Source organism: Pseudophryne corroboree, chromosome 6, assembly GCF_028390025.1.
Source record: "Pseudophryne corroboree isolate aPseCor3 chromosome 6, aPseCor3.hap2, whole genome shotgun sequence".
Lineage (NCBI taxonomy): Eukaryota > Metazoa > Chordata > Amphibia > Anura > Myobatrachidae > Pseudophryne > Pseudophryne corroboree.
The window spans coordinates 458,096,494-458,115,644 of NC_086449.1; the positions used below are offsets into that span (position 1 = coordinate 458,096,494).

Below are 19,151 nucleotides of genomic sequence, written 5' to 3' on the forward strand. Positions count from 1 at the left end.
GGGAGAAGTTGGTAAGGTCCATTGCTCTCACGACACATCTGCTCAGGGAGCACGGTTGGATCCTGAATCTTCCAAAGTCTCATCTGGAGCCGACAAGGAGGCTGTCTTTCCTGGGGATGATCCGCGACACAGAGGTGCAGAGGAGGTTTCTCCCGGTGGAGAAAGCGTTGGTGATACAGTCAATGGTCCGGGATGCCTTGAAGCCTGCCCAGGTATCGGTTCATCAGTGCATCCGCCTTTTGGGGAAGATGGTTGCCTCCTACGAGGCTCTGCAGTACAGAAGGTTTCATGCTCGGTCCTTTCAGCTGGATCTCCTGGACCAGTGGTCGGGATCTCACCTACACATGCACCAGAGGATACATCTGTCGCCGAAAGCAAGGCTTTCACTCCTCTGGTGGCTACAACTGCCGCACCTTCTGGAGGGCCGCAGGTTCGGGGTTCAGGACTGGATCCTTCTAATCACGGATGCAAGTCTCAGAGGTTGGGGAGCAGTCACTCAAGGGGAAACCTTCCAAGGAAGGTGGTCAAGTCAGGAATCCCTTTTTCCTATAAACATCCTGGAGCTAAGAGCCGTGTACAACGGTCTTCTTCAAGCAGCACACCTTCTACAGGGTCAGGCTGTTCAGGTGCAGTCGGACAACGTGACCACGGTGGCCTACATAAACCGACAAGGCAGAACGAAGAGCAGAGCTGCAATGTCAGAGGTGGCAAGAATCCTCCTTTGGGCAGAAAGGTACGCTGTAGCGATGTCAGCAATCTTCATTCCGGGAGTAGCCAACTGGGAAGCGGACTTCCTCAGCAGACACGATCTACATCCAGGAGAGTGGGGCCTCCACCCGGAGGTGTTCGAGGAGGTAACTGGTTGGTGGGGTGTACCTCACATAGATATGATGGCCTCCCGCCTCAACAAGAAGCTGCGGAGGTACTGTTCCAGGTCAAGAGACCCACAAGCAGTGGCAGTGGACGCACTGGTGACACCGTGGGTGATCAAGTCAGTGTATGTGTTCCCTCCACTTCCTCTCATTCCAAGAGTTCTACAGCTTGTAAAAAGAACAAGGGTTCAGGCAATCCTCATTGCGCTGGACTGGCCATGGAGGGCTTGGCTACTACCGGAAGATCCACGGCCTCTACCTCTTCAGAAGGATCTTCTACAACAGGGGCCATTCGCTTATCATGACTTACCACGGCTGCGTTTGACGGCATGGCGGTTGAGCGCCAGAGCTTAGCTCGAAAGGGTATTCCGAGCGCGGTTATTCCTACCCTGATACAGGCTTTGAAGGGAGTAACGTCTAAACATTACCATCAAATTTGGAAAAAATGTGTGTCTTGGTGTGAATCCAAGAAGTTTCCTGCAGTGGAGTTTCAGATTGGACGGTTTCTCCTGTTCCTGCAAGCAGGTGTGGCTATGGGCCTGAGATTGGGGTCACTAAAGGTCCAAATTTTGTCTTTATCCATTTTCTTCCAGAAACAATTGGCTGCCCTCCCTGAGGTTCAGACCTTTTTGAAAAAGGTTCTGCACATCCAGCCTCCCTTTGTGGCACCGACGGCTCCCTGGGATCTTGATGTGGTGTTGCATTTCCTGCAATCGGATTGGTTTGAGCCTTTACAGGAGGCTGAGGTCAAGTTTCTCACGTGGAAGGCTGTCACTTTGTTGGCCTTAGCTTCGGCGCGACGTGTGTCGGAATTGGGGGCTTTGTCCTGTAAAAGTCCATATTTGGACTTCCATGAAGATAGGGCGGAACTAAGGACACGTCAATAGTTCCTTCCAAAGGTTGTGTCGGCTTTTCATATCACCCAACCTATTGTGGTGCCAGTGGCTACTGACTCCTCAATTGCTTCAAAGGCCTTGGATGTTGTGCGGGCTTTGAATATCTATGTGAAGAGGACTGCTAGTCACAGGAAATTGGACTGTTTGTCCTGTATGATCCCAAGAAAATTGGGTGTCCTGCTTCTAAGCAGACGATTTCTCGCTGGATCAGGTTCACTATCCAGCATGCTTATTCTACGGCAGGATTGCCGTGTCCGAAATCTGTTAAGGGACACTCTACTCGTAAGGTGGGTTCTTCCTGGGCGGCTGCCCGGGGTGTCTCGGCTTTACAGCTTTGCCGAGCGGCTACTTGGTCTGGGTCGAACACATTTGCTACGTTTTACAAGTTCAATACTTTGGCCTCTGAGGACCTCAAGTTTGGTCAAGCAGTTCTGCAGGAGCCTCCACACTCTCCCTCCCGTTCTGGGAGCTTTGGTACATCCCCATGGTACTAATATGGACCCCAGCATCCTCTAGGACGTAAGAGAAAATAGGATTTTAATTACCTACCGGTAAATCCTTTTCTCGTAGTCCGTAGAAGATGCTGGGTGCCCGACCAGCGCTTCGTTATCTTGCAGTGGTTCTTTCGTTCAGTACTGCCTGGTTCCTAGGTAAGTTCTGCGTTTCTTTACAATTTCAGTACTGTTTCAGCTGTTGCTGAGTTTTCCGGCTTGTTTGCCAGGTTTGCCTTGTTTGTGTGAGCTGGTATGACTCTTCCCACTATCTGTGTAATTCCTTCTCTCAAAGTATGTCGTCTCCTCGGGCACAGTTTCTAGACTGAGTCTGGTAGGAGGGGCATAGAGGGAGGAGCCAGCCCACAATGTTAAACTCTTAAAGTGCCAATGGCTCCTGGTGGACCAGTCTATACCCCATGGTACTAATATGGACCCCAGCATCCTCTACGGACTACGAGAAAAGGATTTACCGGTAGGTAATTAAAATCCTATTATATACCAAGTATGACAGGGACATACACACTAGAGCTCCATGTATGACTGGGGGTTACACACTGTACAGCACACCATGTATCATTATATACCATATATCACACAATGTATGACAGGACACACAAACTATATACGTGCAATAGATGACCAGGGATAGGATTTACACATGCTACGGACTCTGGGAGACTATAATGGTACAGAAACCTCTTGGGGAGCTGGGAAGAGGTTCTGCAGCAGCTGAGGCCTCGTCCCCATTAGTAATACCTGCTGGCCTGGAGAGTCAGTGCCTTTGGTAGACAGAGGGTCCCAGAGAGGTCTCCTCGCTCCTGGCTGAACCGAGCCATCCAGTGTCCATGCTGCGGGTGTGAGGCATGATGGGTGTCCCTGGCTTCTTGGCGAAGGGTACTGTAGGACTGGGGAGAAACGTCACTACATCCCTCTCAGTCCCAAGAGACACTGTGGGAGCCGGGAGGGTCAGAGCACAAGCTGCAGTGCTGACCGCTGTAATGTGTAATGGTAGCGGTGCACCCAGCAGAGACAGAGCACCAGGGTTTACTTACTAGAACCCTCAAACTCTTACGAGTTTTCAGTTGGCTGAAAACTGCTTAACGCGGGTTAAAAATTTGAGGAAGCAAAATTTTCTATTCAATGAGTAATCCGTATTTAGTTAACCTGGGTCTCAATAGAATTTAACGCAGTTTTTTTGTAAGCTGTTGCAGAATCACTGCATACGCAGCCAGATCTGCGTCCATTTCCTCACATGCTGGGGGCCGCCCAGCACAGGGCAAGGCTACCCAGCATGTGTGACAGGCCATCAATCTAATTGCGGACGCATCAAACTAAGGTTGACCCCTGGCAACGTGCAAGCGGTCGGCCAACATTTTTAAAACCTTGCAGCAGCACTAAAAATGGTCACTGCACACCACCGTTTGGCCCATACGCCCCACCCCCAAATGCAGCGTCGACACCCCACAAATGATTGCTGCTGTCAATAACATTGCGCCTGCATCCTTCCGGGGATGCGGCCGCAATGTGTTAGGCCACACACGTGCACCGCAGCCAGTGCGTGTGCGCAGACCACCCGAATGCAGCTGCTGCATACAGACACACGGCTGCGTTCAGGTCTGAATGACAGTGCAGTCATTTTGGGACCCACCTCTCAATGAATAATGTTTTCTGAGTTTTTTTTTTAAATAAGAACATATGGTTAATAGACGTGTAAAAAGCAGAAAAACTAATTAAATGATGTTGGACATGTACAGGTATGTTGGGTGTAGTATTGATGGAAAAGGGTTTTTTCAACTTTCAGATGTTGAGATGTGTGTGTGTTTTTTTATTTTTTTACTTTTACTTTTTAGAAACTTGAACATATACACTTAAATTGCACCACCGTACCCAGAAATGCTCCCGACACTTATTTGCTAAAATACACTTGCTGGCTTTCATTTTTCTATCATTATTTGCTTATGGCCACTAACAGCCCTTGACACGGGTATGGTATAAAAGATCTACAGTAATTAAATAGAAAGTCATCAGGTCGACAGCGTCAATAGGTCAACATTGAGAAGATAAACAATAGAAAAGGCTGACAGGGTCAAAGGTCAAGGTGGAAATGGTAGACAAAAAAGGTTGACACTTTTTTTTGCCGGGGGGGGGGGGGGGGGGAGGGGGTTCATTTTGTATGTTTCATCATCTGTGACCATAATCTGTGTAAGGTGACTCACTCTGCTACCTCTGCACTTGCCATTAGTTACTATTCACAATTTTTGTCCACGTAGATAATAAATCAAGCAAACTTAAAAAAAAAAAAAAAAAAAGTGAAGTCCTTCAAAAAACTGTGTCAACCATTGTTATGTTGACATTTTGTACCAGTCGACCTTAAGCACTTTCTACCTTTAACCTGCCGACCTTTTGAACATGTCAACCATATGGTGTTGACAAACTACACTGTCTATACATTGAAACCTCTCCCCACTATCCTGCTATCTTATTTGGCACTTTTTTGTGGTGTTTAGGATGATTTCCCCACTCTTTCATGCACTTCACATACTGTAGGTCACATGCCACAGAATTAATGTGTAACATCTGCCAGTCTGCCATTTGTAACTGAACTGCAAGGGAATTGGCAGCACGCTTCAATATACCAGCCCCTGAAATGCGCAGAATATTAAGTTGTGAGCACAGATCACAAAGTATCCCTATGCCAATTCTCTATAGTGCAGCCCCATACAATTTGGAAAGGTAAGAAGGGCTTCTGTAATGGTGGAAGAACTGAGAGGTACGTGTACTATAGCAGCAAACTCCGCTCTCCAGCGATCCCCACCAAGCACACAGTGCATGCTGATGCCCTATGTCTCACCCCCCAGCAAAATCCACTGGCCATATATTCAAACACACAAATTATATACACCAAAAAGTTTAGCTTCTGTACATTAAAACTGCAGTGAACTCACAATGCGGTTGAAATGCAAAGTTGAGTCTTATTTAGTGCTAGTTTAACAAAATAACAATATATGGATGGTGTAATGGTTAGCATTACTGCCTCACAGCACTGAGGTCGTCGGTTCGATTCCCACCATGGCCCTAACTGTGCGCAGTTTGTATATTCTCTCCGTGCTTGCGTGGGTTTCCACGGAGTACTCCGGTTTCCTCCCACAAAAATATACTGGTAAGTTAATTGGCTTCCAACAAAATTAACCCTAGCGTGATTGTGTGTGCGTGTACATGTGATAGGGAATATAGATTGTAAGCTCCACTGGGGCAGGGACTGATGTGAATGGGCAAATATTCTCTGTAAAGCGCTGCGGAATATGTGTGCGCTATATAAATAACTGATAATAAGCTGATTTCCTGTGTAATAAAAGTCCAACCCAACCTCTCAGAAAGTAAACATAAAGGAATTTTAGCAGTTACAAATTAATAATTACAGAGACCTAGGATTACAACAAAGGTAATAAATACCTGGCAAAACTTCGATCAGGGCTAAATTGGTAAATGACAGGGTTACTTCTGTAGGAGAAGGTTCCAGCTTCTTTCACTGTATCACTGCCATAGTACATAATTACTTTCACATCCCCCTCCTTCGTAGCTGCACTTGTAACACATACCATTTCTTCACCAAATGTAATGCTATTGTAAAGAAAGAAAGCAATGTTATGAGGGTGAAAATAAGGAAGTTATTCTAATCAATGAACAGCATGAGACGTATGATGTGAGCAGTAAAGGAACACGTCAGATTTTCCATGGGTAAAAATAAGCTAGTTTTCCAGCAAACCATATGCCATCTAACATGTGCTTGACTTTAACTTGGATGAATAAATGCCAATTAGTGGAAAATAACAAGTAATAAGCAACAAAACCTGATAATCTGGAGTCCAAAATTAAAATGACCTGTAAATTGGTACGTCCACTGCAGAGACGTCACTTCTGAAAGCACCGTTTTCAAGTAAAAAAACATGAGCTGAGCAGTTGCTGAGACAGAATGATACCAAGTAATGTTTAATATAGAGGATCATCAGTGTAGGATATGGGTCTTTTAATTCATTACAATTTCTTTCTTTAGTGCTTCATGTGTTTTAAAGAAAATATCTGCGATTCTTCAGCTGGGTGACCTAATTGTCTTTGCAAGCGCTAATATCAAACTGAAAAAAGACGCACGTTAGCACTGATCATTTTTCTTTTTAGCAAACTTTCCAACATATAGCTTACAATACAGAACTACAATGCCAAAAAGCCCACAAAACCTGATCGAACAACAATCATAGCACTAACAAATGATGTATGCCCTTTTTCTATCTTCACCTCTTTAGTACGAAATGGATAGGTGGGCTGATCAGCCCATTGAATATGTCAAATATATACTGGTCATTGTGAATACGGGGCAGGAAAGTTTTATTCATTTGTGTAAATTGGAGACCGTATAAATACACTTGTCAACATGGGAGGCCACAATTCTTAGGATGTTCACAAAACACATTGGCTCCTATTTTCTATTCCCCTGATGAAATGTCCTAGCAGTTGAAACACGTAGGAAATATACAATATACACCTGAACTGCTTTTAATAGCCTCCTCCATTGTTCTAGCCATCACTGTGGGCCCCTTTCTTAGAATGACTTATTGGACATATGCTGAATTTCAAACCAATCCAGAACTATTAAGGAAACTGGACTTTAGTTTGAGGTAGTACTTTCCAAAAAAATCCAGATAACCTTCTACATTTTTATTTTTATACTTAATTTGTGTTTTAATATTCTTTGTTACTATTACACAAGAATTTAATTTTTCCTTTTGCGCCCGGCACCCGATTCACATACGCCCCTGCTCCTTCCTGCAACCTTGCTGCTCCGTGCTCCCCAGTTCCCGTAACCTGCGTTTGCAGCTGGCTCCCTTCCCGCCCCTGTCCAATGTGTGCACGCTCGCCGCAGTCACTTCCGGTTCTGGTCCTCCGTGCGTATCTGTTCGGCAGCGTGTCTATCCGTTCAGACACTGGTTTTTGTACTCTTAACAGATACTTTGCACTGGTTTACTGGACAACAAGCAGCCATCACCATTAAAATAGGGAGTGATGCATTTGTTTGCCGATTTGTACATTGTGTTTATTATTCCTGTTTTTACAATTGTACTGAACTTTATAACATACAGCCATTGTCAAAAGTTTTGAGAATGACACAAATATAAATTTTCACAAAGTCTGCTGCCTCAGTGTTTATGATGGCAATTTGCACATACTCCAGAATGTCATGAAGAGTGATCAGATGAATTGCAATTACTTGCAATTGGGAGGATTCAGACTTGGATGCAGCAGCGCATTTGCACGCTGCGGCCGCATTCAGATGGTCTGCGCATGCACACCGGCCGTTGTGCACATGCTTGACCTTACACATTGTGGCTGCATCCAGCAAGGATGCGGCCACACTGTGATTGACACCGGCGGCCTTTTTTTGGGCGGGGGGGAATCGCTGCAGCATTGGGTGGTCCGGGACCGTTTTCGGTGTGGCTGCGAAATGTCACACGCAGCCGCTCTCCTAACCGCTTTCCTAACGGTTGACCAGCATTCGGAAAACTTCTGGATGAAGTCCCCATTCTCCCGGGTGGAGGTCGTGCCTGCTGAGGAAGTCTGCTTCCCAGTTGTCCACTCCCGGAATGAATACTGCTGTCAGTGCTAACACATGATTCTCTGCCCATCGGAGAATCCTTGTGGCTTCTGCCATTGCCCTCCTGCTTCTTGTGCCGCACTGTCTGTTTACATGGGCGACCGCCGTGATGTTGTCTGACTGGATCAGCACCGGCCGGTTCTGAAGCAGGGGTCTTGCTTGACTTAGGGCATTGTAAATGGCCCTTAGCTCCAGAATATTTATGTGAAGTGAAATCTCCTGATTTGACCATAGTCCTTGGAAATTTCTTCCCTGTGTGACTGCCCCCCAGCCCCGAAGGCTGGCGTCCGTGGTCACCAGGACCCAGTCCTGTATTCCGAATCTGCGGCCCTCTAGTAGATGAGCCGTCTGCAGCCACCACAGCAGCGACACCCTGGTTCTTGCCGATAGGGCTATCCGTTGTTTTATCTGGAGATGGGACCCGGACCATTTGTCCAACAGGTCCCACTGGAAAGTCCTTGCGTGGAACCTTCCGAATGGAATTGCCTCGTACGAAGCTACCATCTTTCCCAGGACTCGTGTGCATTGATGTACCGACACCTGTCCCGGTTTTAGGATGTCTCTGACTAGAGATGACAACTCCTCGGCTTTTTCCACTGGAAGAAACACTCTTTTCTGGTCTGTGTCCAGAATCATTCCCAGGAAACAGAAGACGTGTCGTCGGGACCAGCTGTGACTTTGGAATATTGAGAATCCAGCCGTGCTGTTGTAGCACTTCCCGAGTAAGTGCTACCCCTACTATCAACTGTTCCTTGGACCTCGCCTTTATCAGGAGATCGTCCAAGTACGGGATAATTGAAACTCCTTTCTTGCGAAGGAGTATCATCATTTCGGCCATTACCTTGGTAAAGACCCTCGGTGCCGTGGATAACCCAAACGGCAGCGTCTGGAACTGATAGTGACAGTCCTGTACCACAATTCTGAGGTACTCCTGGTGAGGAGGGTAAATGGGGACATGTAGGTACGCATCCTTGATGTCCAGGGAGACCATGTAGTCCCCCTCCTCCAGGCTCGCAATAACCGCCCTGAGCGATTCCATCTTGAACTTGAACCTTTTGATATGTGTTCAAGGATTTTAAATTTAAGATGGGTCTCACCGAACCGTCCGGTTTCGGTACCACAAACATTGTGGAATAGTTACTCTTTCCTTGCTGAAGGAGGGGTACCTTGACAATCACTTGCTGTGAATACAGTTTTTGAATAGCCACCAACACTGCCTCCCTGGCAGAGGGAGTTGCCGGTAAGGCAGATTTTAGGAAACGGCGGGGGGGAGACGTCTCGAATTCCAGTCTGTACCCCTGAAGTACTACTTGAAGGACCCAGGGATCCACCTGTGAGAGAGCCCACTGTGTGCTGAAATTTTTGAGACGGGCCTCCACCGTACCCGGGTCCGCCTGAGCAGCCCCAGCGTCATGCTGTGGACTTACCGGACGCAGGGGAGGACTTCTGCTCTTGGGAACTAGCTGTATGTTGCAGCTTTTTTCCTCTACCTTTGCCTCTCGGCAGAAAGGATGAGCCTCTAGCCCTCTTGCTTTTCTGGGGCCGAAAGGACTGTACCTGATAATACGGTGCTTTCTTTTGTTGTGGGGCAGCCTGTGGCAAAAAGGTCGATTTCCCAGCAGTAGCTGTGGACACGAGGTCCGAAAGACCATCCCCAAACAGTTCCACCCCCTTATAGGGCAAAACCTCCATGTGCCGCTTTGAGTCGGCATCGCCAGCCCATTGCCGAGTCCATAACCCCCTTCTGACGGCAATGGACATAGCGCTTATTCTTGATGCCAGCCAGCAAATATCCCTCTGTGCATCACGCATGTATAAGACTGCATCTTTTATATGCTCAATCGTCAGCAAAATATTGTCCCTATCCATGGTATCGATATTATCTGACAGGGAATCTGACCACGCAGCAGCAGCACTGCACATCCAAGCTGATGCAATCGCTGGTCGTAATATAATGCCCGTGTGTGTGTAAATAGCTTTTAGGGTAGCCTCCTGCTTTCTATCAGCAGGTTCCTTCAGGGTGGCCGTATCCGGAGACGGTAGTGCCACCTTCTTTGATAAGCGTGTCAGCGCCTTATCTACCCTAGGGGGTGTTTCCCAACGTGACCTATCCTCTAACGCAGGCCTGGCCAACCTGTGGCTCTCCAGATGTTGTGAAACTACACATCCCAGCATGCCCTGCCACAGTTTTAGCCTTCCCTAATAGCAAAACTGTAGCAAAGCATGATGGGACTTGTAGTTTTACAACAGCTGGAGAGCCACAGGTTGGCCAGGCCTGCTCTAACGGGAAAGGGTACGCTGCCAATAATCGTTTTGAAATTATCAATTTCTTATCAGGGGAAGTCCACGCTTCCTCACACACCTCATTTAATTCCTCAGATGCAGGAAAAACTACTGGTAGTTTTTTCTCACCAAACATAATACCCTTTTTGGTGGTACCTGGGGTATTATCAGAAATGCGTAAAACATTTTTCATTGCCTCAATCATGTAACGGGTGGACCTATTGGAGGGTACACTTGTCTCATCATCGTCGACACTGGAGTCGGTATCCGTGTCGACGTCTGTATCTGTCACCAGAGTTAGCGGGCGTTTTAAAGCCTCTGATGACATTTGAGACGCTGGAACAGGCACAAGCTGTGTAGCCGTCTGTCCTATGTCGTCAAACCTTTTGTGTAAGGAGTTGACACTTTCACGCAATTCCTTCCATAAGTCCAGCCACACAGGTGTCGACCCCGCAGGGGGTGACATCACATTCACAGGCATTTGCTCCGCCTCCACATCATTTTCCTCCTCATACATGTCGACACAGCAGTACCGACACACAGCAGACACACAGGGAATGCTCTTACAGAGGACAGGACCCCACAAAGCCCTTTGGGGAGACAGAGGGAGAGTATGCCAGCACACACCAGAGCGCTATATATCACAGGGATATCACCTATAGAAGTGTGTTTTCCCTTTATAGCTGCATAAATATAGTTATACTGCGTCTAATTTGTGCCCCCCCCCCCCCTCTTTTTTACCCTTTTCTGTAGTGCAGGACTGCAGGGGAGAGCCAGGGAGCTTCCTTCCAGCGAAGCTGTGAGGGAAAAATGGCGCCAGTGTGCTGAGAGAGATGGCTCCGCCCCTTTTTCGGCGGGCTTTCTCCCGCTAATGTAAAAGTTCTGGCAGGGGTTAAAAAGCACCTATATAGCCCCTGGGGCTATATATGGTGCCAGTTTGCCAGCCAAGGTGTTAGTATTGCTGCTCAGGGCGCCCCCCCCCCAGCGCCCTGCACCCATCAGTGACCGCAGTGTGTGGTGTGCATGAGGAGCAATGGCGCACAGCTGCAGTGCTGTGCGCTACCTTGGAGAAGACAGAAGTCTTAAGCCGCCGATTTTCTGGACCACCTTCTTGCTTCTGGCTCTGTAAGGGGGACGGCGGCGCGGCTCCGGGAACGGACGACGAGGTCGCGTCCTGTGTTCGATCCCTCTGGAGCTAATGGTGTCCAGTAGCCTAAGAAGCCCAAGCTACCACCACTTAGGTAGGTTCGCTTCTTCTCCCCTTAGTCCCTCGATGCAGTGAGCCTGTTGCCAGCAGGTCTCACTGAAAATAAAAAACCTAAACTATACTTTCTTTCTAGGAGCTCAGGAGAGCCCCTAGTGTGCATCCAGCTCGGCCGGGCACAGAAATCTAACTGAGGCTTGGAGGAGGGTCATAGGGGGAGGAGCCAGTGCACACCAGGTAGTCCTAAATCTTTCTTAGAGTGCCCAGTCTCCTGCGGAGCCCGTCTATTCCCCATGGTCCTTACGGAGTTCCCAGCATCCACTAGGACGTTAGAGAAACATATATATAAAAGGTTGTATAAGAGAAACAAAATTTTTTTTTTTAAACATATCAAAAGATAGGAGGTACTGTACGTCTTATCTTTTTAGAAGGCAGGAGGTCACAGTGAGGGAGGACCAACGAGTTTCGGCCTAAGACTTCATCAAGGGGTGACCCCTTGATAAAGTCTTAGGACGAAACGAGTTCCTCAGGTATATTTTTAATTGAATATATTCTTTCTTGATTATTAGTACCTTAAACGACACCATTGGTCACTGATATGCCAATCATATCTGTTTACATTTTTCACCCAGCAGATTACCACTGCTACTTACTTGGGGTTAGCTGACACCCTATATCACAAGGAGTGTCTCTTTTATCAGACTAATGAAATTTTGAATTGCGTTAAGTACCACAAGTGGCGCTGAACCTCACTAATATATATATATATATATATATACACACACATATACACACACACACACACATACATACACTGCTCAAAAAAATAAAGGGAACACTTAAACAACACATCCTAGATCTGAATGAATGAAATATTCTTATTAAATACTTTGTTCTTTACATAGTTGAATGTGCTGACAACAAAATCACACAAAATTATCAATGGAAATCAAATTTATTAACCCATGGAGGTCTGGATTTGAAGTCACACTCAAAATTAAAGTGGAAAAACACACTACAGGCTGATCCAACTTTGATGTAATGTCCTTAAAACAAGTCAAAATGAGGCTCAGTAGTGTGTGTGGCCTCCACGTGCCTGTATGACCTCCCTACAACGCCTGGGCATGCTCCTGATGAGGTGGCGGATGGTCTCCTGAGGGATCTCCTCCCAGACCTGGACTAAAGCATCCGCCAACTCCTGGACAGTCTGTGGTGCAACGTGGCGTTGGTGGATGGAGCGAGACATGATGTCCCAGATGTGCTCAATTGGATTCAGGTCTGGGGAACGGGCGGGCCAGTCCATAGCATCATTGCCTTCGTCTTGCAGGAACTGCTGACACACTCCAGCCACATGAGGTCTAGCATTGTCTTGCATTAGAACACTACGCTGACAGACACAGTAAACCTTCTTGCCACAGCTCGCATTGATGTGCCATCCTGGATGAGCTGCACTACCTGAGCCACTTGTGTGTGTTGTAGACTCCGTCTCATGCTACCACTAGAGTGAAAGCACCGCCAGCTTTCAAAAGTGACCAAAACATCAGCCAGAAAGCATAGGAGCTGAGAAGTGGTTTGTGGTCACCACCTGCAGAACAACTCCTTTATTGGGGGTGGCTTGCTAATTGCCTATAATTTCCACCTGTTGTCTATTCCATTTGCACAACAGCATGTGAAATTGATTGGCAATCGGTGTTGCTTCCTAAGTGGACAGTTTGATTTCACAGAAGTGTGATTGACTTGGAGTTAAATTGTGTTGTTTAAGTGTTCCTTTTATTTTTTTGAGCAGTGTGTATGTATATATATATATATATATATATATATATATATATATATACACACATACATACACACACACACACACACACACACGTTATGAGTGAACACTGGAAATTGTATTTCCTATAAACTGAATACGTAAAGCAGTTGAGTGCTGTCTCCATCCTATACAGCATACACAGTGCCTTGTTTAGTTTGCAGAGGTGAACATTAGTTGAAAAGCAATTGGCTGAAGTTACTTACAATTTAAGAGAATTGATGGGAAATCATAGACCATTTGTCGCTAATCACTGTATATATTTTCAGCCAAATTGGCAAATCTCTAAGCAAAGCTTCGGAAAACAACAGGGACAGCTGGAACAATTTGGCATGTTCTCCTGCACAGCTTGAAGTCAAAGGTTCTGGTGAGCAGCACAATAACCCCTTCTCTCACTCAGCAGTCCAACCAGCTACTGACCCTCCCAAAATGAGATAAATCAAGGACTGTCTATACTCTTAAAATATTCCAACTGTCATATTGAGCGCAGAAGCTACCCTTACTTACCTGTAGCAAACTATTAAAGAACAACATCTTTCTGGAAACCAAATGGACTATGTTGCTTTACGTCTTCGGTAATCTAGACACTGACATTAAAAAATGCTTTCCTATATTCCAGGACCTAAAGAGTTAAAGCATCTGCAAAAAGGTCCTAAAGCCAGCGTTTCTTCTGAGACACAGTGCAAGAGGAAGGAGCATTCCAAAAATCATTTTACTTAACAGTATAATCTGTCAGATGTGCTCATTATTATCTGCCCTAATTAGTGAAACATTTGAAACATAACTTGGCAGGCATCTGAAGCAGCTCCAAACCCTATTGTAAAACACCCTAAACAAAGCTCTAATTCCTCTGCTCTGTTTATCCAGCATTCAGTGAATTCCCTTCCCTCCTAATTAATTTCCAAGTACCATTCAAGATTCAGTGACTCTTTGCAAGACTATGACCCATTTCACTTGCCCGCTAACTGAATAGTATATTATTCCTGGAACATATGCCCCAGCCTGCTTGATGTACTGATCTACAAGCTATGATTTAGTGTTACTTTTGCCAGAACAAGTTATGTAAGGAACATTACACAGTAAAGTGTGGAAGCTGAGAGACCACAGAGCATAACAGTTTTTCCCTTCAAATAAAAAGCATTACATACACTTCACAGTTGTTATCATCAAGGGTCACACGGACATCGTTTTTGGATCCCGTCTTTAAATTATTGCCAGTTATTGTTATTTTTGTTCCCCCAGCAAGAACACCTTCCGTGGGTTTCAAAGATGTAGGATTCGGTTCCTGGAAGTTCAAATAAAGCCATTATTCATTTAAGCATACTTTCTAACAAAATACTATTTAAATACTAGTATTTAATTTGATCAGGTGAGTAAAACTGCTGAATGGCACTCTCCGTTCCTGAATGTTTAGCAATGGGCAGTGCCTTGTGCACTAGCAAGTGAAGATTTAATCCATCTACTCAGTATTATTGTGACATGAGCTGTAAGACAACATTTCGGAATAGTGTATTATGAAATTGCTGATAAATTTCAATAGTAAAGCTACATTTCCTTAACCATTACTGTGGAACATAAGTCTCCAGCTACTTCAATATTGCCCTGTTATTCTACATAAATTATACATTCTGTTGAAACTTTTAGAAAAGTTACAGAACATCCTGATTATCTGATCCTATAAATGAAAGAAGAGCCAAACAGAATGTTTTAGCCCTCCCAAAAGGGCAGATGTCAGCTTTGATCTGAAGCTACCGTGCCAGACAGCATCAGAAATTCCACACTTCCTGTGTGTACTAGGAATGGAGCCAAGAGAAGTAGACAGCTTGTTGGTACCCCCATCTGAAGCTGACAGTATCCTCTGACACAAAGGAAGCACAGAGCACAGATCGGAAGAAGCCTCTGCAGTGGTGTCAGCATCAGTCTGCAACTCACATTCTCATTTGCATTGCCTCTAGTTATGAGAGGAACTTGGAAGAGTTACTACAGCTGAATCTTGATCATCACAGATCAAGTCCTGCGGCATTCTTAGGTGTCACTTTCTCAAGCGTTGTCACAAAATAGAAAAGGCCTATTGTTCACAGAAGGAAACTTTCATCTGCTTACATTTTACAATACAATCCCTTTACAAAACTGCAATATACCCAACTGAAAGAAGATTCCCTGTTTTAACAGGTAAAACAATTCTGAAATAAAATAAACAAACTCAGCTGACATGTTAAAAAGCGCTTGGTAAGATTGTGGAGGACATCCTTCACTGAGTTGGCTGCATAGCCGTTTCACAGGTCTACACATCATGACTACGAGGGAGGTTTGCCGATGGACACACGCTGCAAGAGGTGAAAAGACCTCCAATAACGTTGCATACAACGTGTTTCAGGAACGGGGGGAGTCATATCTAAATGTACTGCAATGCCTTTACCTGGAATATATAGCAATATCATCTTGTCCCTTACTAATCTCAGGTTTGTTCACCTTCACAAAGGGACAGGTGAGCCCCAAAACGTCGGCTGTATGCTATAATATACTTGCACTTTATAAGAATCACCGAGTGTCGCTGTTTATTTTTCCATTTGAGATACCTATCATTCATAGAGCACCAGAGCGCATACCTTAAGATGTGAAGTGCCGGGCTGTAAAATGCATAGGATGTCATGTGAATGTAAAAAAGACTCCAGTCACAATCCGGTGTGTAAATACATGCTGCTGTAGCTGAAATACTGATGTCACAGTATTTACACAGGAGATACAGTTCCCAGCCGTCACGTTCACAATGGTCAGGGCAACTATGCAGTCAAAACTGCCGGTGAAATATCGAAATATTGCTCGGCCCTGAAATGTATCCATTCTCTTCTTATTTGGGTTAATATTTATACTAGAGATGTGCGGGTTCGGATTTACCCCAATCTCAAAATGGCATCTTATTGGCTCTCGGATGTCACGTGTTTTGGATAGCCAATAAGAAAAACCCGGATAAATCTAATATAAAATAATATATTAACAGTATTGGACAATTTTGGCATGTTTCTAACCCAAATTGTTCCCTCTATAAAATCGTATACAAGTTTACAAAAAAGCTGAAAAAAGGAACTGTAATGATTTTGTACAATTCTAGTTGTTGGCAGGCTCACAAAGTCATGCGGAAACACATAAGTCTCACAGTATAACCATGCATATTCATATGTTCAGCAGGATACACTGCAGTGTATATAGAAAACCCTTCACTTACCTGGTAGGTGAAAATAAGATTGTCTGGTGATACTCCCCGCTTGCTTTTTATCATTATTTCTATTCTTCCCGACTGATCAGCAGTGGCATCTCCAACCTCGCACACAACCCTACGTGTAGAAGGAGATAGTTATTCCCGGCACCTCATCACAGCTATGAAATAGAATATTACTTTCACTTCTACCAAGAACTCACACATTCTGTAATATGTGTGTGTGTGTGTGTGTGTGTGTGTGTGTGTGTGTGTGTGTGTGTGTGTGTAAATAAAATTAATTTGTTTTACAATGCAGAAACATACAATCTGGGTAGCATTGGCAGCACGGAGACTGTCAACATACCATACAAGAGGCCTGCATTTGGCAATATTTGTGCTATTATATCACATGTACATACTTCAGGGACGTGTGCACATTTAAGAGTTAAATAAATAACTCCCAGAATGTGCAGACTATGGTTTCCCTTATAAAAGCTGGCAGCAAAGGTAACTGAGAACCTTGTGCCATGGCCAGATACAACACTCCCACAACCTCTCCAACAAACTGCAGGATGCCCACTCATGCTACTCTGGAGCAGCCGCAATCCATTCCCAACAATGCTATAAACAAAGAAATGGAGTTACAGCACAGCCCTGAAACACCTTATTTATTACAACTAGCTCATTAACCACAAATCTACCGGTGAAAGACTGCACATTTCCACTTCTAGAGGTGTTAGCATCCAGCTCTGTGTAGTGTCTCTCACTCTGAAATGTTGTCAAGTTATTCCCAACAGAAATACTTACAATTATCAAAAGGTCTGCATATCTGTTCCTGAAACTACACCAGATTATTCTTGCCCTTCTTTAACACCTCTCTTCTTGTGACTACTGCCTGATACAAAGGAAAAGCCCCACAACTAGTGCTAGAATTATTTATCTACATCAGATAGCACATAAGCACACAGTACAGATCAGAACCAGCAGACGACAGCTCCGCATAGGGCATCGGACACCTACAGGCAACTATCCAAGAAACATGGGGTTATTACACTTTCCAAATCATACAGAGAAAATAGCACAAGTTGTCCTAAAGCCAAACACAACAGTAAAATACTCTTGTTGAGGTAATTGCCTGATTACACACAGTTGCTGACTAGTATATAAAGAGTTTGAGTTCATCCTGCTTTCTGCTCTCAATTTACCATGCATTTTTCATTTTCCACGAAATTCTCCCCCCTTCCCACCCCTCTCTGTGGTTACACTGCTATAGACATCAGAACATGAAATGGATTCTAAATGTAATATACACCTGGGATCCATTTCAACTCAACAACCGTGCAGTAACATTGTGCTTTTAAAGGGTAATCCACCCATAAACCATTTATCCTATACCACTTCCCTTTAGAGTATTGGTTCATAATATTGTAGAACACCCATAGAGGTGTAAGGCTGCAGTTTGGATAGATTTCCTCTGCATAGAAGAAGCTAGCTTCACTTTGTCAGAATAAAATGCAATTTATATAGTATGCTAGATGACCACATAAGTATTTCTAGGTAATGGCTGGACAACTGTTTATTTTAACATATATGGACAAGCTAAATATCACCATGAAACCAGGTACACAGGCAGATGTACCAAAATATTTGCGAGATATATCGGCATCTGACAGGACACAAGATACAGTATGTCTGTGAATGACACTGTTCACAAACATATCGGCTGCACACACAAGCTGGTGCACTTCGCTATATATCATTCATCGGCAGTACATAGTGTGTACCCAGTCTTAGGCAAGACTTATTATTGTTTTGTGATCTTTGTCAACATTAAACAGATAATTTTTGGTATGAGAAATGATGGTATTGATGTGTAAGTAGCAGGAAGTAGGTGATCATATTGTATTGATGATTATCCAAGATCTAACTGTTCCACGACATATTGTACATGTATTACTCATTAGAACTTACTGGAAAGTATATTTCTGTCCCAATTAATTTAAGACACTATAACAACCATACACCACATATATAGCAGCCTGGTTATTGTTTCTACATGTCTGGTGCTTTGTGATAGCATGTAGGCATTTTCTAGCATGCCTGCATTCCTCACTAGATGACATAATACAGATCACCATAAGGCAAATTGTTTACATTTTCATACTTACTTGAAGAAAGGCAGAGACAATTCTATTAACCAATTCATGGATGAAACCACTACTCAGCACAGTAATCCTGATTTTGGCTGGACTGTCCTGTGCCCTGGAACCATAGGTGGGTATAACCTACACCCAGGAATTGGTGACATCACAGCAGCTCTTGCAGTGATGATCATACATTGACACAAAGTTGATGGAGTAATTGCACAACTATGCTCTTAAAGCAATTTTTTGTGAAAATTGGATCATGCTTAAAGTATACTAAATTACACTTTAAAATGCGCCCCCCCCATCTTTGCCCATATTCGGGTATTTACATCCTTGACACATTATTTACCCGTGCCCCTCACAGTGACTGTAAAGAGGAATTGCATTATAACCATTTCCATGCTAATAACATTAACAAATAGCAAGGGTTGTGCATGAAATCCTGGCAGTAGGAATCCCTGCAACCAGAATCCTGATTGAGATTGCTGTATTTTACCCCACCCTCTCACAGCCTATCCCTAACCTCCCCTTCCCGCAGCCTAACACTAACCATCCTCTCCCGCTGTCTAACCCTAATGTCCCCAGACCTGCAGCCT

The 19,151-nt window shown here is 44.7% G+C and overlaps 1 protein-coding gene across 3 annotated transcripts in view; it reads right to left on the minus strand.

Annotated features, from left to right (window-relative positions):
• Positions 1-19,151, minus strand: part of PLXNB2 (plexin B2) — a 357,268-nt gene that overhangs the window by 63,611 nt on the left and 274,506 nt on the right. For all 3 annotated transcript variants that reach the window (XM_063927157.1, XM_063927155.1, XM_063927156.1), the window contains 3 exons: positions 16,436-16,544; positions 14,358-14,494; positions 5,716-5,883 (listed from right to left, as the gene is read on the minus strand). In XM_063927157.1, coding sequence (XP_063783227.1) covers positions 5,716-5,883; positions 14,358-14,494; positions 16,436-16,544 — 414 coding nt within the window. The remainder of the gene's footprint in view (positions 1-5,715; positions 5,884-14,357; positions 14,495-16,435; positions 16,545-19,151) is intronic.